Consider the following 27,049-nt stretch of genomic DNA (forward strand, 5'->3'; position numbering starts at 1 on the left):
AACCCCACTCAGCATTAGATGAGCAAAGACAAAGGACAACAGGGTGGAGAAAGAATACAACATGAAGGAAAAGCAGCAGGATGTTCAGCACAGTTTTAAATGGGATATAAATGCAAATAGAGCATTCTGGTCATAATAACCAAGAGGTAACTGATACAAGTTGCTAGGGCACTGGTCATTTCCTTCTGCCTGTAAAAAACCCCGAACAAAACAGGCAGACATTTGTGAATACTGTAACGCTTAAACAACCTATGACTTAGCTAAGCTCCGTACTGTGACAAAGAGTAGAAACAACTTCCAACCGTTGAAGGAGCTGGGAAAAAGTCAAAGAAAAAGTGAAGGTTTAAAAAACAGAATGCAGGGTGGGGGGGAAGCTTCCTAAGGAGTACTTCATTTGACAACAAGAAATACATCCATCTGCAACTTTTGGTTGAAATAAGCATAAAATTGGTAAGACAAAAATGGTGGAAAAGATAAATACACTCACAGGCTAAATACTTTAGACTTAACACAAGATAATCATGTAGAGGAAGATCATAAAAGAGCAGTACAAAAATGCAGAAAGGAGTACAAAAAGGTAGAAAGGAAACACAGAATATTTTTTAAAATTTATACACGGCAGACAGGGAAAGTAAAGACGAAGTTAACACCAAAAGAATGTATCACAGAAAACACGACAAATGCCCTAGTTCTTTCAAGACTTGGATAACTCTACAAGTTTGGAAGCTGAAGACATAGCCACAGATGTTGCAGTGAAAACTCAAAAAAAAAATAAAATCCAGAGTGCTGCTAATTAGTCTGAAATGAAACAGACCTTTGCAGAGTTAAAAAACCACCTTGTCCCCAACCTACCAAGCCCACGTGGCCAAGCAGGGATTTGGCAGCTCTCCCAAGAGGATGCGTTGAATCCACATGCAGAAGGGGTGACAAGTAACAGGAGCTGAATGAGTGAAGAGATGCACCTGGCTGGGGATTTCACACAAACAGGACCATTCAGAAATGGTTACTTGTTAAATTATTCACTGAAAACTGTGACAGGGCCAGCTGCCCCTACGGAGTCTCCAAAAAGATGCTGACTTCAGGTGAATCGGATCCCTCCCACCCCACATCTTTGTGTTTCTGAGACAAGAAAAGGGATGGAAATTTTCCACAAGGAATCACTGCACCTTTTCCATTCCCAGTCTCTAAATTTTCACCTCATTCTATACATGACTTTTCATAAAGATAAATCACTAAAAACAGCAGACATTACAACAGCAATGCTGCTTTGCTCAGCAACTGCACAGAACGGTAAATGTCAGAGTCTCATGTCAACTTACAAGCATCTAATTCCTTTTTAAAACATCCATCCCAAGTCCTCAGTATCTTCACTAAAATTTATAAAATATAGACATTTCAAAAAGATGCCATTGAAAAACAGACTTTATGTGCCTTTGAAGACAGGCTCCACAATGTTCGATCCTAACAACAGTTGCACTTTCTTTCGTCTTCTTGTTTCCGCATGCCAACACACTAACATACAAGCAGCAGCAGAGTATCTTCTGGATCTGAACCACGGAATGGGTTGGGGCAGAGGCAGAAACCGCGTAAAACAGAGCTGCCTCTGTGCCCACTCCAATGTTTCCCCTTTCTCTTAATGCATCTGATAATCAAATTCTTCACTAAGTTTTCATCCTCCGGAGGGTCAACTGTTTCATTTCAAATACCACACCCCCTGTTGGCTGCTACAAAACTTAAAACATCTGGCTCAAGATCAAGCAAAAATAAAATACAGTAATTGAACACCTAAATCCTATTTTTTTTTGTAAAAAGGCCTTTTACAGACTGAGAGAAGTAAAACTACCAAAGCTGCCCATAAATGATGATGAACTTCTGACTCAGAAGTATGATTTCGGACATCCTTCTGGAATGTTTTTAAGTATCATGTTGATACAGATACCAATGTTTATTTCCATGTTTAATGATCATCCACATAAATAGCCATGTTTCCTTCTCATCTTCTTACTGTTTACAGGCACTCTAGTTCTGCCTCAAAAATCACTTTCTCAGCTTCCTGATAAATGTTGTCCTGTGATGTCTTTCAAAGTTGTCTATTTATTCTACCAATAAGCAATCCACAATTGAACATATCACTAGAACATTTTGTTATTTTAGTATGATATAAAACTCAGTAGCTGCCACTAAATACTAAGCTGCTGTTAAGCTTCTGATTTAGAAGTAGTCCTCTCCAGATATGATCTTTTCTCCAGGTGAATCCCCTGATCCTGGAGATGCAGAATGGTTCAGAAACCAAGTAAACTTATGGTTTCGGGGGCAGGGGGAAGCCTAACACTGGAACATACACACAAGATGTATACCAGTATAAGCTGACTTTCATGGGAATACTTCCATTTTTCCACATACAAGACTTCAGATAGCCTAACACCCTGTTTGGGGCATTACACTTCAAGAAAGATGCAAACTTACGAGGAGACAAATTGGAAAAAAGCAAGAATGACGACTAAAGGACAAGAAAAATTTATTAAAAAAAAAAAAAGACTTGGAAGAGAAGGCAAAATTAGGGAACACATGTTGGTAGGTTGCAAAAACTCAAAAGGGTTTGGCAAACAGAATATGTGATGAGCAGGAGGAAAACAAAATGGTTTAAATTGCAGAAGAAATGCAAGGTAGGTATTAGAAAGGTTCTTCCAACATTAAGGACTGTAGAACAAGAGTATAGTTGCCTACGAAAAATATGGAATCATCTTCATATTTTCATTTTTTTAGAAACCAAGAAGGGCTAGAAAACTACTAAGAACCATAGATGTGTACAATGAAACTACAGAGGAAGACAGCAGGGCATTAGCAAGTTCTAAAGAGAGTTATCAGCAGGCTGCTGTTTACACAAGATGAAATGATAAACATTTAGATATAATACATCCTGAATTCTTTGAGTTGGAATCCTCCAGCTGACAGGTTTTTGTGCCTTTTGTGAGGTGATTTGTTGGGATTTTTTTTAATTTCAAGGAGTCCAGAGGCCTGACACCAGGCATATGAGACTGACCATAACATATTTAGACTTAATATTCCAAAGAAAGGGAAAAGGCAAAAAAACTACAGCGATGCTTAGCTTATAGAAGACAAAGTACAAATAAAGAAGTGGTCCATCAAACAGAAATTAAAAAGAACAGATAAAAGGATAACATAATTATAGACAGCACGAAGACTAATGTGCAGTCACGTTAGAGACTAGAACTAAATGCATACAACGAACCAGGATGAACGCAATAGATCAAATACGCCAGGCATGATTCAGAAGATTAAAGATCTTATTAGAGATAAAGACATCTTTCAGAAGTCAAAATCATGTCTAAACAGAACTGAATTAAAAACAGCATAAATATAGAAAGTTCATTCTATTAACATAAAAAGGCAAGGCAAAAACTGATACTGAGAAGGATCTTACAACAAATACTAAAGCTATTTCTAAACACATCAGAAGCAGAAATCTTTCTGGCAGAAAAAAAAAAGATGATCAAATGATTATAGCAGTATCAAAAGATGACATCTGAATAATAAATTAATTGTTTGCATCCTACATATAAGACTTTCCCATTCAACTTTTTTGTTTGTTTTAAAAACAGAATAAACTTTAGGAATCACCTTTAAATTGAAATACCAGTAAAAGGAGTTATCAAGCAAGCTGCTTTGAAGAGATTTTCACTAGAAAATAAAAGAATTACAATACGTAATGTCCTTATCCTTCAGCATGCATTAGGTCACTTAAATAAGTCAGTACAAAAACAATGGAGCGTGGCAAGTACAACATAAACTTTTTAAATGTGCCAAAGGCTGATTCTGGGAATTGCGGGGCGATGCATCTAACTTTTGTAATGGACAAACTCACACAAGTGTAATAAAGAACAGAATTCATCCACACTTCAGCAAACGTGGCGTACTGGGAAAGACCCTTTGCAGGGAAAAGGCATGACGCACAGAAGTATTAAGACTATTCTAAAGGATTTAAAGGAGTGTGGATACCCATCTAACTGAAAGACTGTACTTAAAACTCATTTTATCTGCTGGTGTTTTCTTCACACATTTATAGAGTTGCATTCCTACGACTATATGACATGGTATACAGTAACACCTGTGCACCATTCAGCATAGCACAAGAATGCAGTAACTACTTTCCTACCAACAAACTGTCAAATCGTCCAGGAAACCTTACAGATATTCCCAGGAACTGTTACCATTTTTTGTAAAAGAGGCAGTAACTATCTTTCAGCATCTGATGCATAGATTCACTGAGTCTGGGTTTTTGCTTCTGTTTTAACTTGCTTTTAATAATTGGAGAGTATATTATTTCTTCACACAGTGGCATGGCATTACATAGCTTACTTTAAATCTCTGAAGTTTCTGAATTGACTTATTAAATAAATGTTAATAAGTATTAAACATATTAACCTGTATTATAAACAGAAATGTTGGTAGATCATAATAATTATTAACAATTATATATTTATCTGATGATAAGTACAACATAGGATTGAAAATATACATTAAGTACATATTATACTACAGTACATATTATTAAATGTCAAAATTGAAACTGGAGAAGGGGCTCAGTCACTATCCCTGAATCTTGTGATGACTGATACACAAACAATACAATTTACAGTCTGAAAAGAACAAAGATAGTGTGTATTTACAGAAGAAAAGGGGAATTGTTTGTTGCCATTAACCAAGGAACATGAATTTTCACTTCAGGCCAATTAAATATGCAAAGTACATAGTTGTTCTCACCAAACGTACAAACCACCATACAGTGATAACACCGAACTGAACAAAACAAAGCAGACAAGTCTGGTTTTGAATGATAAATGCTTCAAATTAAATACATAAATAAACAAAATTAAGTTTTAAATAAGATTTCTGCACTCCCCAGAGATGATGTCTGTTCCATAATCCAGGAGGAGGAAATGGAAAAGCTCTGCCACAGGTGCACAGCTTAATTCCGGGAACAGACACTGGAGTAGCTGAACAAAGCCAGTAAGCAAGCCAAGCATCCGAGATAGGATCTACTCAATTGGAACTGGTTTTCAATGTTAATATCTGAAGAGAATAAAATGTATTTTAACAATCGGTATATTGTGGGATAGGGAGCAACTTGAGCTAGGAAAAACAAACATGTTTTTTTTAATTACTGAGCCAACAAAAAGCTGCATGCTGCGTGAGTTGAGAGCTGGCTGCAATGATCTACCGAGAGCTACACTGAAGTGGTACAAGCACAGTGTAATGAAGGAACAACAAAGCTCAGCAATAGTCTTCAGCAAGGAACAAACCTCTACAAGCAAACACTACAGACAAATTGGATACTGGACTAAGCATACAACCTGTTTCTTTTCTCTTACAGTCTGCGGTTAATACAAATGCTTTGAATATTGCCTTATTCCTCTACTGGAAAAGTCTGTCCTTATATTCTAATATCAAACGAGTGGCTAGAAAACATCTAGCACGTCTCAGTGTGCTGGACACAGCTATTTGTTCCATCTGCTGTCTCTTATTCTTTAAAATTACTCTTTCTTATCTCATTTCAGTGACCCTTTTGTTCAGTTCTGAGTCTGTGTTTACACACGATCACCACAGTTATCAGAAGGATGAGTCAATCCCAGTCAGAAGGAGCAGTCTGCCTCTGAGTGCTGGCTACTTGTAAGAGCACCTCTCCCCACCGAGGAGCTCCACATAGTCACTACCTGGAGCCCCCATGCAACGTAAGGGCCAAAGCATCGAAGCTACCCTTCAGGGTCTGTCATTTACTGTGAATAATCGAACTGTCCACCTCAAGGTAATGCCTATAACATCAGCAGGTAGACTACTCTCTATAGCAAGACCAAAGCTTGGATCTCACAGTAAGATGAAACTAAACCAGTCACAGGTCTGTAACAGCAGTCCACTGTATAAAACTTATATCTTTGATTTGGATTTCTTACAGCAGAAAAAAAATAAGATTAAGGGAAAGAGCAGCATGAAGGTAAGCAAAAGCAAACTTCAACCTAGGTTAAAATATTAGTATTTCAAGAAAGACTCAGTAAACATAGTAATAAGAATCACTATTACAACTTCAAAACGGATTAAGATAATAGAGAAATAGGATTAAGAAAAAGTTTTACAAGATCAAAAAGCTGTTCTGCCATGATCAGGACCTTGCACTTAAGAGTGAGGAGAAGCATCAGAATATCTAATACAGGCTGTAACACAGAAATGCACTAGCCTACAAAAGAGTATATTCATCAGGTAGTGCTAAGTTTATGTATAAAGCATAAGACAAAAAAAAACCCCACACAACTAAAAAACCCCGTAGCTCCCACTTATAAACTAAAACATTCATTATTATAATAGGATTAGGTACTTGGATAATCACTAATTGATTGGTCTCTATCCTTTCTTTCAGGTTACTAACATGTTATATAAAAACATAATTTCATCTTATTGCTAAAAAAATCAGTTGCCCTTTAAATTCAATAATTCTTTGTTCTTATAATATGAAAAAGGGTATTTTAGCTAAACTGTTTATTACTCAGAATAACTAACCTGACCTTCTTATTCATCTCCTCTTTACACTGAATGCCTCCAATCATCCCAGCATTCAAAAATTTTTCTGTTCACTCTCAGTACTTGTTTTCTTAGAGCACCTCTGAGACAGGGAGATCAGAATAGTATCTCGTGAGTAGAAAGGAAATGCATACAAACCTCCAATCAAATTCAGTAAGAGTCGTAGTGCCGGATTGTGGAAGTAAGATTGGAACTAGTAATGTGTAAGTTACAGCAGCTTGCAATGTGTCCAGTGATGTACCTACTAATGGGGAAAACTACAGTGATTAAGTCTAACTTAACAATAATATTGGATGTCAGCAAGCCATATTACAATGCAAATACAACCTTAAAAAAAGGTCCAAAGATGCAGTTTGGTATTTTAAATTGTTAGCTACACTCTGAAATGGTTAGGCAGTTAACCATTGCATCAGTGAGTCACTATAGGTAATGGGATGTCACAAAATATTAAAAAATGCAATTATTAGAAGGCTTGCTTCTATAGCAAGAACATCTGATACAAAACATATACACTCACACCCTAAAAAAGAAAGGTATTGCAGCAGATCTACTCTTAATATGAAGCAAGAATCTGTGGACTTATCAATGTCAAATGTAATACAAGAACAAGAAGGTGAGAAGCAGAAATTTGGTACATGTAAATAAAAATAGCATTTACTCAAGTAAATACAAAAATTTAGTAACAAGTAAGTATGAAACTCCAGTAAAAATACTGCAAGAGATTTCAAAAATGTTCTGGTCTCAGTATTCACTATCTAGAAAAGAAATACACCCTAGTTCTGGTATATGAGGCATTTTCAGAGAGTGCAGTACCAGAAAAGATAATATTCAAACTGAAAGCAACAGATTAACCCAAGCAAAAATAGTAATTCAGGCATATAAGGGAGCTTAATCATGCATTTTTATTAGAAAGAGAAGCAGTCCAATCTAAAAAATTATTATTAAAGGAGTACATGTAGAAAAGGGCCTTGAAAAAAAAAAAAAAGGTAGAGAAAGAATGCAGACAATTAGGTGTTGCAGACAAAGGTTCAACTCTGCATCCTTTTAAGCTTTTACTCAAGTACATCCATACCCTCAAGCCATTATCACTGCTGTTACTTTGGGAGACTTCAGAAAAAAGCCAAAGACTCAAAAAAGCAATGAGACTGTAACATCATCCTACCGAGAGGCAACTTCTCCCAGCCAAAAGGCAGAAGCGAAAGGGAAAGCTAACACAGACCTTGGCAGCGGCGCACCCATTGCAGACACAGGTGGAGAGCCCCACTCTCCACAGCTGCTAGTGCTGCGCCCGCGAAGAACCTCTGCAAAAACCCCACATGTACAAATACACAAACCACGCCAGCTGAAAGTGTGTCGTTATCCAGATGTGCTGGCCAAAAGCCAAGTGTCTTCACCCTTTTCAGAAAGATGGGTGCATAGTTTAATTGCTCCTCTTAAACAGCCTGTTTCTAGAAAATGTTTCTGCTTCATGGCGGCAGCAATGGCTAATGAGACCTAATCTGTGGTTACACTAAAGACCAGGTGGTCCCGACAGTCACTGGCTGATCAAATTCCCCTTTCAAGACCTCATTTTGAACACAATAGTTGTGCTTCACTGCTATAAACATCCCAAATACATTATTTATTAATGGTTCACACCATTATAACTGGTTTTACACATAAATTGTTTGAAATCCAAAAAGGTGTATTACCATGTGTCTATTAAGGATGTGCAAGGACCAAGAGCAGCATCAGTGAGGTTCTACCTTTCCATTTCAACTATGAAGTATCTACTACACCAGAAAGGCTTTCCAGGAATGTTTTTGTTTATGTGTTTTCTTGGTGTAGGGGTGTCAAACTTGTTAAAAACTGAATTCACTCTGAGCAAATAGAGTGACAGGGTAGAAACAGCCATTAAACTATGCAGAAATTCTACTTGGTGTTAGAAGACAAGCAGAGCCGAAAAAACTGGAACATCAACTACAAGTGCTGCATGGGGCCTGGAAAGGCCTTTTGCTTCCAGTGTCAAAAGCATACTCCAGAGCTTCTGTATTATCAGTTTAAACTCTTAAGAAGCTTTACTTGCTCTGCCCTTTTATACCTGTTATGTGTATTGGAAACAGTAAGATATTTTACATCATTTAATTGCTGATACAATTTATCCAGTACTTTTTAATTGCAAAAAACAATTTCCTATAAATTAAATTCAGGAAGTTGAGATAGTTTGTCTTAATACGCTTTTGTCCTATAAATAATTGCATAATCTTCTCTTACTGGAATCAACAAGTGTTCAGGAAATACACTCACCAGAAACTGCATATACCTATTATTTTTAAAAAGTATGCACTAATGATATTGAAGTTGTTCTGCAAAAGTACGCCCACTTTATTATTCCCTCTTCCAGTTAGAGCTAGTCAAGTCTTTGTATGGAAAACACAAACTTCTCCTGAAGAAAGAATGGCACAGCCATCCTACAGATGAGATTCAAGTGTGATGGAACAGCAGGAATTAGAAATTATGATGAGCTGAAAACGTCTGAGAGTAAACAGGCCAAGAGCCATCTGTTGCTGCATCTCCCCACCATCTGAAGCTCCAACTGAAATCACAGATTTTTTTATTGTGCATTTAGGGAGGATCATTAATCCCAAGCATTCTATTTTTTATACAAGTGTCTCAGTTACATTTTTCAAGAACCAGTTTTAAATATTTTTTTAAATTATTATTTTACATATTATAATTCTAAAAGTATTACTACAACTGTGTTTAATTCTGCATTTGATGTGTCACAATGAAAGGCTACTCAACCATGTGTTATTAAAACATGTTACCGGTAAATTTTGACAACCACATGTTTTTATTGCAGGAAAATATCTGTGTTTATAGTTTCGATTCTCAAATTAAAATTAAACATACCGGCACACCTGCAATTTATAATGTTAATTTTCTGGGTGATTTAGGGGTTTTTGGGGGGTTGGTGTTGGGTTTAGGTTTTTTTTAAAGAAAAAAAAAACACATCAGAAGCACTGATTATTTTTCTTCTTTCCTTTGCTTTCTATTTCAAAGTATTAATCACTACCTAAATTTTACATGTATACACACATATACACAAACACTGACGTACATACACAAACACATCATTTTACTTGTAGACAACTGGCTCTTTTTCCAAGGAATCACTGCCTTTTTTAAGCTATTTTTGAAAGGCCAATCTTGAAAACACATGAAATAAATAAACATTGCATTTTTCCCTGTTATCATTGTGGGAACCAAAAAAAACATTATTTCAGGTTTGTTCCACAACTGATTCCTCTCAGCTACTCCTAATGTCATATGGTTTACTTGCCTCAGGATGACAACTGTGCTGAAAATAATTTCCATGAGTAACGACCCAGCATGTACCATCCTGTCTCTCTTAATGCTGAACTATATATAAAGGTATGCAATGGATGCTATTTTATTCTAAATAGGATTTGAGGTATAAGCCAAGCTGTTGTATTCAGTTTCCTTTCCAAAAGTGGTGTTCATTCTTCAAAACGAAAAAAACAAAAAAAAACCAAAAAAAACCCCACCTTTTACTGAGCTAGGTGCCCCAGAATTCTGTCTCAGTCTGAACTCTATGCATCTTGGGGACTCAAATTAACCATCAGACCTTTCAATACATCAAAATCTGTGCTCAGATGTAGTTTATAAGAGGCAGTGTTGGAGAATAATCATCCTTCTTATTTATACACAGGAAGAATAATTAAACAATAAAAGCAGAAGCATTTAAAGTACATGAAGCTCTTGATATTGTGCAGGTTTTCACTAAAAGATGAGCCCTACTTGTGCCATAAAACTAGTTAAATTCACTTCTTGCACTATAAACCTTCTCCACCTGAGATGCACAAGCAATAGGCTGGAGAATGGTATTCTTACACAGCCAACAGGTAGTCTAGAAAAAGCTTTCTCTTTCAAAGCAGCATCATGTCAATCAGATGCCTACTGTAAAGTGAAACACAGTGCCTACCAGAATTGAAGACTACTGCTCTACAGAAACCTTTCATGCCCAAGAGGCTTCACAGAAGCACCAAATATCTTTTATCAGAAAAACTTTGGAAGATTTTTTTCCAAGTATTTTGCTCTGTCTTGAGGAATATATACATCTTGCAGAATATATATATTTATATATATATTTATATTTTATATATAGTGTGTGTGTATATATATATATATACTCAACCACTGTTTTATTCCTTATGCTTTAAATATATTTATTAAATGAATCATACTAGACCTGATGGACTTTCATAGAAAATTCAGTTATTCAAATGAAGATTTTCTATGCTGAAATAACTCATGTTTTCCTTACAATTTCTCAAATGTATGACAGAAAAGCCTGTGTTTCTACTCTTTCAGAACTTCACTCCTTTCTTTTAGATGCTCTACAATAGTATATCCTCTACCATGTCATTTTGCTTAATGTACCACCTTCTACCTTTCATTCAATTCTGTATTAATTTTGTATTTTAAACACAATCATTATTAAGAACTGTCTCTAGCAACTGCTCAGCAGAGACTACTGTCTGTTCCCTGCATACAGATTAAGTGCTATGGAACACAGTAACAGGCTTAGCATTGAGGAAGTTTTTTTCTCAGAGGCCACACTTAGTTGGGAATTGAAAATAGTTTTAAAAGATGCATACGCTTATACTTCATTCATCCATCACCATGAACTGAGTCTAGATTTATCTGATTTTGTATCATGTCGATATATTTCCTGATTAAAAACCACAAACACAATTAAGTCAGTTGGTAGCAACACAAAAGCAAACTTGTTTTCATTTAGCAGATTTGACTCTAATTCTTATGCAGGAACTATTATTCATGGAAGTATGACAAAAGATCGGAAAAAGCCTAAAAAAATCAAAAATGCAAAGCACACAAATAATGCAAATCTTCAATTATTTAGAACTGTCATAAAGAACTCTTCCTACATGCGGATTGAAACATAAAAGTAGCTATACTGGATCAAACCAAAGCCCAACATGCCTTCTTCAGCAGTCACCAAAAGTAAATGCCTAACGAAGAGTACAAAAAGAAAAAATGCCTCCAAACCTTTGCGACTCAGCCATGAAGAGCCAGACATCATTTCTGTATAGTCCTCAAGGGTTTTATTTTTCATGAATTTGTACAGTCTCTCCTTGAATCTCCTTAATGTTCCAATCTCCACAACATCCTGGAGCAATCATGCTGTGAAGAATCACCTTTTCTCCCTTTGTTTTCAGTCTGCCTCTTGCTCATTTAACTTTTTACCTCACAATTTTTGTACCACCAAACGCCACTGAAAATGACGTGCCTCAAAGAAACACTAATATTCCAGATATACTTTGTTAAATAGAACTACAAAATAAAAGCATAAATTACATCAGTAATTAATACTGGTAATGACACTGGCAGAGGTAACATCCTCATAACCAGCGCACTCACATCAAGAGTTGTGTAGCACTTTCAAGTAACAGATACAAACTCTACTTAGAGGTAAACCATGAACACCCGAAGTTATTTTTCTAATGCTGAAGTCTCCACAATTTTCTGCTGTCTCCTTACATTCAATAAGCACCCATTTTCATCACCTGTCCTAACTGAGAAACTCTATGGTCCAGCAGCCTTCTCTTACACAGTTTCACTAGGGCTCAAAGTGCAACTTTGTTTTTCTCAAAATGCTCATGACATTTAGACGTAAGCATCTGAACATGAGCATCATTTAATTCTATCACAAATGAAATTAAAATATTTAATTCAGGGTTAGTCCCTTCATACAGCCCAAACGCCACTTTTGCGTGTTCACCCAGTTTTTGGATTTCCATAGACTCTGAAAGTTGCCTCCTGCTCAAATGTAAAGACAAAACAAGCACAATCTACATCTGAATTCATCCTTTTAAAAAGGGTCTCTGCATATGCAGGCATTGTAATTGTATATACGTGAGTCACATATTTAAGCACGATAGCCTGTAAGGCCCCAGATCTCACTTTACAGATGCCCCAATTTAACTGTAATCCTACTAAAATGTATAAGCTTAAGGCAACCTGCAGTGAACAACCGAGGGGCTCTGCCCAAGCTGGGGCACCCGCACCGCGTGTGACAGACACACCACACAGGTAACGTCCCTCTACGGCCTTCCAGGATGTTACATTCAGACACACCAACGTCTCTCTCACTGAAGCTGAGCACACAAAACCAGCTGAGACACCTAGGCATTTTGCGCTTTTAGGCATCCTGTGCTTTTCGGCACAGACTTTCCATTTACGCCACACACACGGTCTCTACCCCATGAGAGCTATCTAATCCCATGTGGCAAAAGTCAGGCTTGTCCAGTGTCTAGAGTGCTTAAACTGTTATTTTGATCCAATTTCACATTTCAAACTGGAAAAAATTAGGATCAGAACGTTTATTTAATGTTACCAAGACAGAAAATATTCGTCATGAACTTAAGGATATCAGATATTGACTTATTTAGAGGTGCAAAGAGAAGAAATATTAATAAATCTATCTTTTACCTCCAACTATGTTCCTGTCTAGTCTGGTGTTTTGTTTCACAAAGCCTTGCTACTAAGGAGGTTTCCCAACTTACAGCAGCCTGATACAGGCGGTGTCCTCTCACAGTCCTTCTGTGTACTGTATAGCAAAAAACTCGTATTTTCTTAACTGCATTCTTCAGGCATTAAGCCGAAAACAGCAATGCTTCTTAGCCCTTCTACCACAACTAACTAGAAAAATACAATAGCACACTACTTCAATGACTACTAAAAAGAAACTTATCCTCTATTTAGGTTTCACATACATATATGTATTTTATTTATTTATTTATAGATTAGGTATTTTATCAAATAAATTAACTACAGGAAAGAAGTAGGAAAAAGTGAAATTGAGAAATTAAATATTTAAAATGATGTGAAAATGATGTAGGGGAAAAAAAAATGTGGAAAAAAAATGAAACAACTTCAGTGAACCAACATCCCCAAACAACATCATAGAATCATTAAGGTTGGAAAAGACCTCTAAGATCATCAAGTCCAACCATCAAACCAACACCACCACGTCTGCTAAACCATGTCCTGAAGTGCCGTATCTACACGTTTTTTGAACGCCTCCAGGGATGGTGACTCCACCACTTCCCTGGGCAGCCTCTTCCAACTCTTTCAGTAAAGAAATTTTTCCTAATATCCAATCTAAACCTCCCCTGACACAACTTGAGGCCATTTTGTCAAGTCCTATCACTAGTTACTCGGGAGAAGAGACGAACACCCACTCATTGTATCTGTAAAACTGCATAACACACTGAAATGAGAGGTGGAAAAAGTACCCTAATATTTTTCCTGAAGTACCAAAAAAAGCAAGATAACAGCTACTCATGCCTTCAGGAGGAATATATTTAAAAACGACCCTCTTCAGCCACTTAAGTTTTCTTGGAAAAATCATATCTCAATTCAAGCAAAAAAAATCCATTTAAAGCTACTCAAAAGCCACAAACAATTTAAGACTGGCTCAATTAATAAATTTTCATCTTTTCTGCACTTTGGACACATGGAAGTCTAGCAGTTGAAAACAAATCAAATGTTAGACAAGCAAAATAAGAGCCAGTAGTGCATAAAAGAAACACTTCAATACTGTTAAAAAATGGTTTAAGAGAAAGTTACTGTTGTTTTGGGTCTTTTTATTTTATATCAAGAGAATCCAAAAATGTTTTCGCCTGTACTGAATTTTACTCTGGGATACCTTCATACACAGAAAACCTGTAACGTTGTGGTTGTTCACCTTATGAAAGCTTAAAAATGCCACAATAACCAAGAACAAAGAAAAAACTGAACAAGAAAACAACAACAATCCTCTTCCCCAGGATACATTTTGGCTATAAACTTACCCAAGTGGGCTTACTCAGGACTTTTATTCTTCAGTATCTTGTACAATTTTCTTGCTATTCTACGTTTGGAAAGACATACATTCATGCTTTTTGGCTTCTCTCAGCTGGCAATCTCTACTTGCAGTGCCCAAATGCATTACAAACAGCGGGTCTTAAAACTACAGATAACTTTGGCCAAAAGGAAAACCAGCAGCAAAATGGTCTTACCAGGACCTTTATGCTTGGTAAAATACATCAGCTGATGTACTCAAGGTTTTTAAACATCGAACATGAGTACTGTAATTCTGGGGTTGCCTATGGTAGAATTCTTGTCCAAATCAAACAAACTATAAAAGCTAGGTTTGCCTCTATTCTCACTTATAAACAAAAAAATAAAACCAGGATTTAAGCTACCACTTCACAGTGCCTTCAGTCTCTAGTTTCTTGATCCCTTTAAGGCAGAATAAACCAGCGCTGCTTGAAGCAAAATGCTTTGTGTTTGTTACTGGTAGTCGAGGCAAAGCTATCAAGCTTTGAGATCAATGGGACATCCATTTGGAAAACCACTTCTGTGGAAACTGCTGCAGGTATCTTACTTGGAATACAGCTGGTTGAACTGCTTGAGGCTGTCACTTTGGTGGTCAACGTTATAGCAGGACTGATTCTTACAGTATCAAATACACTTTCACAGATAAGCTGCTCTCGCGTGACAGGATGGTTTCTGAACACCCCGGTTGTTTGTAGCCGCAATGTGATACAGCTGGCCCTTGACACACAGGAGTACCCATTCTGCTTGCATCCCAACAGTCCAAAATCAGTTTGATGCTGTAAAACCAGTAAGACTACCCTGGCAACTATCACAGGGACAGGACTTAGGACAGCAACTGTCAGCTTTGCTGAACTCCTCACACGCGAAAGCATCATAATACAGGCTAGAAGTAGCCATGAAACAGGCCCAGGCAAGGCATATTCACAAGACAGCAAGCCTCTAAAATGCACAGGAAGATCTTCACCCTCTAGAAAGCAAGCACTGGCAGTAATTAAAACCTAAGTGACTTGAAGTAAACTTCAAGGTTTTCACCATGGTTTGGGGAGTTGCCAATTTCTGGCAAGCCTAAGAAGTTGAGCAACTTTACAGCAAGTTGTGAAGAGGTTGATATTGTTCTGGCACGATGAAGTTCAAGAACTAACCATTTGCAGAATTACAGACGTCAGACCTGTTGTATCTGTAAGGGATTCTATGCATTGGCAAACCATGGAAAGCCCAAAACAGCAGCACTGTCAACAGTCCTGGTTCCCATCAACTAAAGATCGTTTCTGCAAAACAGATGGACTCTAGCATAAAAATACACATTCTGAGATGAATACACCTAAAAGCCAAGCTCCTATGCCTAGAAATATGTAAGCTGATCCTGAGCTTCAGAGAAAGCCAACACGGAACTCATGAGGGTAGGCGTACTTCAGAGAGGAAAGAGCCCTGGTTTTAAATCCTTTCAGTCTTCCAAAGCAGCTTATATCAACCACAACAGTAAAGTGGTCAGTGGGGGCTTAGTCAAACTTCCACAGGAGAGGAAAATAAAAAGAGGGGAGACCAAGGATATTCACATCTTTATCCACCATGTTTAAAAGGAACGCATGACAAGCAGTGGACACGCCCTGTAAATCCCCAGACCCAGCCTGAGTAAATACGCACACAAGAGTGCAAAACTGAGTATGGATACGCACACAAAAGATAAAAAGAAAAATCGTAACTACCTTATAGCATATTCACGAATAGAAATTACTAAGTCAAGCCTTTTGAGACTTTAGGGCAGCAAGATGGTATTTCCAATCTAGCCAAGTCTATAAAACACCTTTCTTTTTCAGCAAGGCTCCTCCTGTACTATTCGTGCATTTTCTAGATGTCAGCCCAGTGACAGATTAGGACCTGTGTCAGGCCAGAAGGATGCAGACTATTTCTTGTTTGTCAGTTTATCCTACTGAATGCCCAAACTCTTGCATCACTGAGCTTGGCGCTTCTCCATGTAGTGAGGAATCTCCCTGTTGCAGAGCAACCTACCACTTGGTAAAAGCACAAGCTGTGGGATCAACGGCCATCAGGACAAAGAGAGCTAGAAAGAGAGGCCTCATGCTAAATATGTTTTCACTTTTTTTTTTTTTAATTTTGCTTTTCTGAAAATTCAAGTAGTATTTACATTTGGTACTCGTGCAATGACTACACACTGTTAGTTTTAAAAATCCTTTAATTAAAAATTAAGATAAAAATCAGACTATTTTTAAGACTAAGGCTGACCAAAGTTGTTATTCATATTCAGAACTCAATTTATAAGGAACTGATTTTTATCAACATTTGATGACCACCGATAACATATCCTCTACTTTCCAATTTTAAAATCTGAACGGGTGTTTTCCTACATAATTACACAATCCCTGTCTGGACTTGGGGTCAAACTGGACAAGAACATTAGTCTTTGCCTGAAAGTCTCCTCTCCATCATGAGGACAGAGCATATAAATGAAGATATTGACACTGTTTCCCTGTAGCTATATCAAAGTCAGTATGGAAGAAGATTACTATCTATTTCTTGAACACCACCCTTCAAAAAGAACATCTGAAGTGCCAGCTTCTTCAGAGACTTAACAGCCAGCACCAAATCGTGGCAAGCTAAGCAAGATGCAGATCACCTGCTTTGGTGCCTATGTCAGTCACTGCAGAGCTTGAAAGGCAAGACTGCCTAGATTACAGATGACAAGGTCTAGACCTCCTGGGCAAACAGTCAGCAACCTGACACATATCAGTTATTTTCCACGGAAGATGATACATCATTGCAGAGAAAATATTACCAGTAAAAAAAAAAAATCCTATGGAAGTTGCTAAAGTACTATGGAGAAAGTTCTGTTTACCACCAAAAAGTACAATTTAATTTGAACAATAACTCATGTAAAGTCACACCTTGTAATCTTCCTAAGTAAATTTCATGTTCTCTATAATTGAGCTGCTACCTGTATGAGACCATCATGTTAGCACAAAGGAAAGAAGAATATTTTCCTCTTACCTCTCTGCCAGACTTTGCTGGAATCTGTCCTTGGGTCTCTCTCAATTTGCGTGCATTCTCAAGTTCTTCTTGAAGTTTCGAAGCTAACTCCTTCAAAGAAAGTGGTAGTACTCTATTAGTTTAATTATTTTAAACTTTAGAGACCTTTATATCAGAATTAACTGTTCATTCCATTTCTTCATGTTTTGATAATATTTTTTAAACTAATGACACAAAAGACTAAAGAAAATATCTATAATTCACACAATTCTTTATTGGAGATAAATTACCAATAAAAAATTGTTCAGAACAGAGGCATCTGAAGTATAGACACATATATCGTCATAAAAACATCACAAAAATTATGCTTAAACGTTATTCAGTTATTCTAATAAATGCTTTGTGTAGCTAATCATAGATGCTACCTTATGTATAGGAAGCTAAACAAGGAAGCCTGAACACATAAAGTGTATAACCATTCCAGATTATGCTACATATCCTTTTATTTATTTAAATATTTATACATACACACACATGCACGCACACAATGGGTCTAGTGAAATACCTCTCAGACACTTTTGCTATGCAGTTTCACATCTCTACACTGCATGTCCAACTTTAGCACTTAAGAACTTACTCTGGGTATTTAAATGGACAAGACGTGGAAAATGAGAACTGTTTACAGTCTTATGTAAATTGTTTTTGATGCTCCCACTCTCTCATTCATCCATTTATTAAACAAATACAAGCATTTTAGGATATCTTGGTTTGCTAAGAATTGCCAGATGACAAAATATCAACCTATTAGAAATACAACCATTTATACTCTGACCAATTTGCCAGTTTCATTGATTGGACTCCAACAATCATGCCTACAGTTGCTGCCCCAAAATGAAGTCATTTGATCAACATCAAGCAGCAAGTCAGCAACAAAAACAGATTCAGAATTCACTTGTCCCACATGGTCAACCTTGAGCTCTGGCCACCAGGACATGCTGTTACACAATCATCGGTTCTGGTGTGTGGGATGAACTTGTTCAAACAAGCTGCATTGTCAATCTGGTCAGAGAAAGTCCATGAAAAAATATTTAACGAGCAATAAGGCAAAGATTAGTTATTATTTATACAGTGGTGGTTGTTGTTGTTTTTTTTTTTTAAACTAGGCTAATTCAGAGTTCGTATGTAGAAAAATGTGTATATAAAATTAACAGTAAAATTGTAACGTTGGCTTCTGTTGTATGATTTTGGTCAAAACAAAACAAAATGGTAGAATAATAAAAGAATCACACTCTCCCCACAGAACACCTGTATATTTTCACTCAAATTACTCTTATTCAGACACTGTCAGGCTGAAAAGAAAAAACCCACACTTGTGTCCAAACTTTTATTTGGACAATGCTATTGAAGCTGAGCAGTAGAAAAAACAAAGTTTTAAAATTTCTGCTGCTCTTGAACTTTCACCTCCTCAGTACTTTACAGCAACTAGTGTATATATAGCTTCAGTCATTTTCCCCTGTAGGAAAACGTCCTAAAATATCTTAAGTGAGTCCTAAAATATCTTAAGTGAATAACACCAGTGTCTCACAAACCTATCATATAATTACTTTCATGAACATCTTTTCTCCTCGCTAGTGTATCTTTTTGTATATTAACTAGGAAACCTACAGATCAAAACACGGAGGCATCTATTTAAATCATGAACACTCCTTATATCTTAGTAGAAAATACACTGAAGTTACTTTTAACCCACTTTTGAAGTTGATAAGATTTCCAGTGGACAGGATTTCTAGAAAAGGGTGTATTTGTTCAGATTTTGTAAAGCTACATACACACATCTGTGTCTAAAGTCTGGGGAAAAAGAATGCATAATATAAAATTGGTTTGAAAAGAAAGTATTTATAAAATGGACACTTATTCCTAACAAAACTTAAACTACGTGATAGGGGCTTTGACAAAGACCAATGCCATGTCCTAGTCCAGCAATAAATTCATATGCCAAATATCCTAAACCTTCCCCCAAATCAAGGAATCAATGGCTCTCAGGAAATATTAATTTGGTACTTGAAGTCATAAGGTCTTATTTATTACTTCTTAGTGATGGCAGATTGTGGTGCAAATATTCTGTCACAAGAGGCAAGGTAGACGTGCACTAAAAAGTAATCTTTAAAAGAAGAAAAAAAAAAGGTCCATAGTGGTAGGATTCACTTCTAAAAAAATGTTATTTTATTATATCCTTCAACAAATTTCAGCACTACTTCCTTAAGAGCAGCTCTTCAGAGCAAGCACTTGTAAAGCATAGCTTAAAAACTAACAGACTATGACCTTGTTACAACTGAAACTTCCAGGCAGTACTATTGAATGAAATTAACTCGGTATAGCCACACTCCATGTAATTAAAAATATATACATCCAGAGTTTAGAGTGTTCCAAAAGAGTGAAACTCTTGATCCTTCAGGTTTCTGCCTGAAAGAAGCCTCCTAAACCAACGTTACACACGCAGCTGTTTGTCTCAGCTCCACGGACCCAGCCTCTTTCAGGGCAGGCTTTCTACGGAGCTGACCACAAAGCATTACACAGTTGTTCTCACTGCAGAGCTGGATGCCATGGCCTACGCAGTTCCTTTCAGTTTTATATTTCCATATTGTAAGTAATAAATCATGCTTATAAAGCAGAGCTACGGACCACAAGCATCTCCTTGTTACAAAATTGATGAATAACAAACTCCAGACACTGTCTACCTTGTAACAGGCTAGAAGCTTTGTAGTTTTCACCTGCTCCCTGCTTAATACAAAGACATGAAATCCTACAAGAGAGCAGAGAACAACTGGGTGTGGATATGCTGCCTAGCCTACAAAACCTGGGGGCCCAAATCCTCTACTCTAGTCTATGAACCATTGCCTTTAAAGCAGAAGTTACAGTAAAAGTAGCATCTTCAAATCCTACCTGATCAATTTTTGCAGGACTTAATTTGCTTGAATCAGTAACTTTTTCTTTTTTTTAACAACTAAATCACTATGAGCTTTAAAGGAAAATTGCAGTAAATCATAACAATTTTTCAAAGACATTACCATGTCTCCCATGAGTTCCGCTTTCACAATCCTCGCTCCCAGTCTGTTCATCTCCTCTTCACTAAGGACCCGAGGTGGCTCATCCTTTGATGTCTGTCTGTAAAACAGCAGCAGCACTAAACCCATAGAAAAACAATGTAGTATTCACCTGTGTAACAAGTATTACACGCCTACTGCACTGGTACATATGCTCCTAGTGTCAAAATAATTGATAACAACATACTATAAAAATATATTTTCAGTCAAAACTTGCCAAGGACTCTGAAACCAAAAAGCTTAAATAAATTTTTTGAGATATGTTTCCTTTTACATTTGACATCAATTAAAATGAAAAGCACTATCTATGAACACTTTCTCAGCACAAAAAAAAAACAGTCAAGAGCCAGTGGCAGGTATAAGCAGACAAAAAGCAAGAAAGAGAGGAGCAGAAAGAGTAATTTAAACCCACTCTGTAACTGTCCTTTCTGGTTTTGGTCACGATTTTACTTCTCAGCTCCAGCAAAATCACCTGTACACCAAGTGGCCTTCCATCTCCTGAAAACTACTTATACACCCATACTTACCTGTTCACAGGACAAGCTTTGCTTCTAAAGACGTTATGGCTGATACGGTAGAGTTTCCATGGAAAATTACCTAGTACGATTTTTAAAACACAAAGTGTCCCTAGAGAAGCGACAGCTAGTAATAAATAGCACTGTATTATAATTTCAGTATTAAAAGGTCAGTATATGAGTTCTAATGACAATACGTAAGGTCTCTAAGAACTATTGCAAAGAGGCATCAAACAAGTTGGCTCTTTTTCTCTAACTCTGGGAAAGACTAAAACCAACTAGTTCTGAAAATAAGATATCTAACATAAAAGCAACGTAAGAATACAGTTATTATATTGGTCCCTGCTATTAAAGGAGAGAGAGAATTCGCTCCTTACTCAAAATGGTTAAACCCTGTAGGATTTGAAGAATGGGAGAACTTTGAAGATGGTGCCATCTTTAACTGCCAGATCCTCCCAGCCCTGAGGAAATTACCAAACTAACTTTTATCTGTTTTGAAGATGCCCAATCCAAAACCCAGAAACTCAGCATAAACATTTGCATTAACTTCATCTGAAACAGAACTTTCAAAGATGAAGTTCTCACTTCTCCTTAACCTGTATTTTTCAAAACATGGCAGGCCATTTCAGTAGAGGGAGCAAGAGATGTTTATTACTTCCTACATGCTTTTTTTAAGTGGTGTTAGTGCTTGAATCATCATCTGAACTTTGAGACATTGTTTGGTTTTGTTTTCTATTTTGTCTCAAATTAAACTCTGAAGCAGTCACATTATTAAGTGTGATGTTCAGCAAATGCAACCTGGATGGACTTTTCCTCTGGGGAGATCCCTTGGACATCCAATCAGCACTTCTAATTAACCTGTGTCATAACTGTCCAAAACATTTTGATTTATAGGCTGAAGAAGCTCTCTCTATGTTTTAGAAGGGATAAACTTGAAAGGTACATTGTCAGCGTGAGAGACAAGGAACTCAACCAGCAACACCTATTAATTCAAGCCTTCGGGTCAATGAAGATGTACTTTTTGTGACTGACTGAACACCACTGAAAGAGTACATGTATTGCAAGACTTGAAATTTCACGAAGAAGAAAACAGTAGCAGCATATAAATTATTCCCAACAGATAACTACCTCACATATACTAACCTGAAATGTTCCAAGAGCCAGAATTCTCTACAAAATTCTACAAAAAAAAGACATTTCCCACTGAAGGAAGCAGGAAGACAGGTCATACACTATCTCAAACACGCAGAAGCTTAGGAGTTAAGAGTCAGCTTAAAAGAACTTGGAAATAATTAAGTCAATAAGCAGAGGCTATATGGTTTTCCAGGCCTAAGTAATTTCCACTTTACTAATAAATCAGCTCAGTAATTTTATTGGCGAAGAAATAGAATTAAAATATCAAAGACCATGTAAAATCAAGTTTAACAGTACTGAAACAGAAAACACATGCAAAAGAAAACATCAGCTAAATAGTTTCTAAGCTTAGTTCTCTTCTGTGAGGAAAAGAATTATCTTTTCTACCACAATAATTGAATTCTTTGACCTTGAATAAGCAAACCACTTCCATGCACAATGTGGTTTCCCAAAATTGGCAGCTCTGTCCAGTCACAATCAGCATTGCACTTACTGCATGTGGTAAGCAAAAGCTAAAAGCTACAGTTTTTGTATTGCAATTAAAAAAAAAAAAATTATTCACCATTATTTAGCAAAAAAAAAAAAAAATAAGACTGTAAAGGAGTAGTTGCATCTTTGAAGATAACAATAATGAGGCAATGGTATCATTAACTTCTACACAATAATTACATGCTTTACTAGGTCTGGCTGGGATGGAGTTTACGTTCTTCACACTGGCCTGGACGGTGCTGTGCTTTGGAGTTAACTGGTGACAGTGTTGATAACACACCAGTGGTTCGGCTGTTGCTGAACAGTGCTTACACAGCCTCAAGGCTTCCTCCAGTTCTCACCCTGCACCCCCAGCGCACAGGCTGGGAGGGGACACAGCCAAAGGGCTATGCCATGCCACACAACGTCATGCTCAGCAGTGGAAACTGGGCAGCGCAGTCTTCCCAAAGCAGTTGCTGCTCAGAGACTGGCTGGGCATCAGTCCGCTCGCAGGAGGTGGTGAGTGACTGCCTTTGTATCACTTGGTTTTGTCTCTTTCCTTCGCTTGTTAAACTGTCTTTACCCAACACATGAGTTTCTCTCCCTTTTGCTCTTCTGGTTCCCTCTGCAGGAGGGAGAATGAGCAGGCAGCTGGGTACGTGCTCAGTTGCTTGGTGGGGTCAACACACCACACACAAAGCAACACCCAGCTCCACACCTCCTCCCTCCCCCCCCAGAAAAAAAACGACAAAAAACAAGGTTCACGGTCTTCACACAGTCTCTCTCACTCAGTCTCTGTGTTTTGGACAATCACCAGTCCAAACCAGTAGTTCACTACAGATACAGTATACTGGATGTCAGAACTCCTATTTGCCATCAGCTGTATGACACAGCTGTTAGATATTACTTTCTCCTTCTGGAAGTCATGGAGGAAACACAACTGAGAATGAAGGTAGACTTACTAAAGGATTGCATGTCATTTACACAGATGGTTTGCTGCTAATCAGTGAAGTATTTGTTTTGTTTTTTTTTAAAAAGTGCATGATATTTAAGATGACAGATAACACTCTAACCACACGCAATCGTGCCTTTTTATGTGTGCAAAAAAGAAGCTTCTTAACAGGGTGGGTTTTTTGCAGACACATAGTTCTGAGTGTGGATCTTCATGGAGTCCGTGCCTGAACTGCAGAGCAGACACCCTCTCCCAGCTGACCATAGCATCCCTCCTTGCACGAATGCCTATGTTCCCTTATGGAAACCAACGTGCTACCCAAGGCAGGCAGAAAACAACTGGGGATTGTGTAGACCTTGTACCTGAACAGCCATGAATAAACCAGGACTCAAGAGCTGAAGAAGTCTCGTAGGCTTCAGCTCAGACACGCCATGAATCATTCTAATCAACAGTTTATAAACTGCATGCTACAAGATCCTTTTTTCACAGTAACTAAAACAACTATAAAGATATATTTCTCATTTTCCAGCAAAATAACACCTAGGCAAATATCAAAATAAACAATAAAACAAGATATGACAAACACTTCCGAGTGGGACTTCCCATAGTGCATACAAACTATTTGTGCCAGAATCGGGAACTACTCCTGCCATGACGTCTATTCAAACTCACACTTTTTCAAAAAAATATATAAATTAGATTAAATGAACGTCATGCAAACAATTTATCTTCCTGCTACCAAAGAAAATGTAAATTTCATTGGCTCCTATCAAAGTAGAAAATATAGCAAGTAAAATCTGGAAAAAATACCCAACCTATACAATATAAAGAATTGTGTGGACTAAGCTGCCTGTTTCTGGTTAGTCATGCAGTACGTATGTAAGGTACAATTTTTCTTTGCAAATACACAGTGAGATATCTGCAAATACTACACACAGGAACAGTTACAAATAAAACAAATACATTTAGGGTATTATTAGAATCCAACAATTAAAAGTAAATTCATAACCCTGCTATAAGAAGTTTTTTTCTGGAAGTAACTGACATAAGCATATAAGAATGAAGGAATTACACTTGATCGTATTTGATCAAATGCCGTTTCCAACTAAATCATATCATCCTTCTTACATACTCCAACCAAAAACATTTACTTGTCCAGCTTTCCCAAGCAATTAAATAACACCATCCTGATTCTAAAATACTTCTGCACATGCCTACCTATTATTGGAAAGATCTGCAGGAAAGCATTCACTGTAATAACCACGCTATCATATCACTGGAAGAACCAACAACCTGGTAATACTGGAAAACAGCTGACCTCGAGTAGAGCAAAAGCTCGGTTGTCTACTACTTACCTTTCTGACCACACTTCTTCCTACTGTCTGTTGTCTTTCACTAAAGCAAGTCAGGCAAACTGAAATTCCTACCACATATCAGTTTGTGCCTCCCTTTCCACTCCCTTTCATCTTTCCTCTTTTCCACAGAAAACGCACTTTTCTAATCAATACCTCCTACTATTTTTCACATGCTCCTACTTTAGCATATGAGTTCATCTCACAGGTGGCAAACCTATCCCCACAGTCTTAATTATTTTTGCTTTTAGTCAACATTTTCTATTATTACAAAGTTGTCTTTATAAATTCAACAACAGTTAAGGTATTTTGCACGTTTTTTTCCTAAGAGGTCAATTTTACTGCAGTGTGAACTAACGTTAGAAAAAAGCAAAAAATAATCTGCCATTAGCAATTCTTAAATATGCTGAGCAGACAGGACAAGTAGGGGGTGTTCGTTACTCCTACGGCAGTCGGTTTTAGCTGCCCCTAGCTGGGAGGCTAGCCTCCTCCTAACTAAAGAGATCTGACAGGATCAGATCCAACACCGTCAGAAAGACGACAGAGTTTCCAGTATGCTTTGCCATGAAAAATACAGCAAATAAAAGACAAGTAAAGATGTTTGTAAAATACCTAGAACATGATGTTTTACTGTCAGATAACACTTGTTTCTTCTCAGAGATATCGCTTGGGCACTCCTGTCGCAACTTCTGCTTTTCATCACTTGGAGTTCTTTCCCAGCTATTGTCATCAATTTTTTCCCTTGTACCTGGTGATTTTTGATCAGACATTAATTTCTCATTGCTGTCTTTCGCATGTGTTTTGGTCCACAGTGCAGTATCCTCACTAGGTTTCTGGAAACGGCTGCTCAAAGAGCTATGAACTGGCAGTTTGGAAGAGGACTGCTTCGACTTGGAGTCTCTAGGTGCACTGTAAGATGATGAATCATCTTCAGAGGGTTTCAGAAATTTCTGTTTCATGTTGCTCAGAGATGAACTCTTTTCCTGACCTCGTTTTTCATCAGAGTGTTTTTCTGCTTTGGAGCTGCAGCCTCTCAATACGGAGTCCATGATACTATGTCCACATTCTTGGTCTTCTCTTGACGTATCTCTTTTGTAACCTTTGTCTTCTTGCGCCCATCCCTTGCCATACTTCTCTCTCGCATAGCCCCCAAATGCATTCCTGTTTCTAGCATCTTCATCTCGTGTCTCCTTTTTCATATGCTGTTCTTTCTTCTCTTTCTCAATTTCAGAATTGTCATTTTTCTTCCATCTTCCACCTCTACAGTAATTTTCCTTTCTGGATGCAACTTTTTCAGCTTCTTCTAATCGTGACTGAAATACCTCCATTGACTATAAGGAAGAATGAAAAAAAAATAAAAGTCATACTGCTTTTAAGATCATGGGGTATTGTGAAGCTCCCTAGGAAGTATTACAGGAAAGGCACCATTCCGTGAAAATGAATCACTGTGTAAAGGGCAAGGCATGAGCCATGAAGTGGAATGGAAGACCACTAAAAGGGAACTTACAGCCTCATGTCTGAGATGCTCTGTTGGGAAGGCTTTCTGATCCCTTCTCTTGGACTATTTCTAATTTTCATTCTATGGCTCTAAAGTAAAGTGCTACAGCACTCCCAGGAACAGAGACCAGAGCCTCAGAACTGTCTCCTCCTGGCAACCTGGCGATTAGGGGCTTGAGCTAGGGCGAAAGGCTTCTTTCTTACTCATGAACTTTGAATTTATGCTCACCAGATGCTCAGCTTCTACAGAACCAACTGACGTTCCCACTAAACCATTTTACAATCTAGTTAAACTCTTAAAAACACAGGAGAGTGAGTTCAAAATCTTTAGCTTGAAATACGTTTTGAACCCCTGTCTCTGGCTTTCTGGACAAATACTCTGTCCATTAGGCAATTATGCAAAATGTGGACCATTCCTATTCCATCAATCACCAATTACTTTCTTTTTTTTTTTTCTCAAAACATTACATACTGAAAACAAAATCAGGCAGGGATATCTTTCAATCACTATCCTACACTTCAGCAGCCAGAGTGGTTCAT

General features: G+C 37.5%; 1 protein-coding gene across 2 annotated transcripts in view; it reads right to left on the minus strand.

The window, feature by feature from the left end:
• Positions 1 to 27,049, minus strand: part of CWF19L2 (CWF19 like cell cycle control factor 2) — a 97,459-nt gene that overhangs the window by 40,648 nt on the left and 29,762 nt on the right. For both annotated transcript variants that reach the window (XM_075418279.1, XM_075418271.1), the window contains 3 exons: positions 25,625 to 26,343; positions 20,556 to 20,652; positions 17,509 to 17,598 (listed from right to left, as the gene is read on the minus strand). In XM_075418279.1, the coding sequence (XP_075274394.1) occupies positions 17,509 to 17,598; positions 20,556 to 20,652; positions 25,625 to 26,343 (906 nt within the window). The remainder of the gene's footprint in view (positions 1 to 17,508; positions 17,599 to 20,555; positions 20,653 to 25,624; positions 26,344 to 27,049) is intronic.

This window comes from Opisthocomus hoazin, chromosome 1 (assembly GCF_030867145.1).
Source record: "Opisthocomus hoazin isolate bOpiHoa1 chromosome 1, bOpiHoa1.hap1, whole genome shotgun sequence".
In the NCBI taxonomy this organism is placed as follows: Eukaryota; Metazoa; Chordata; class Aves; order Opisthocomiformes; family Opisthocomidae; genus Opisthocomus; species Opisthocomus hoazin.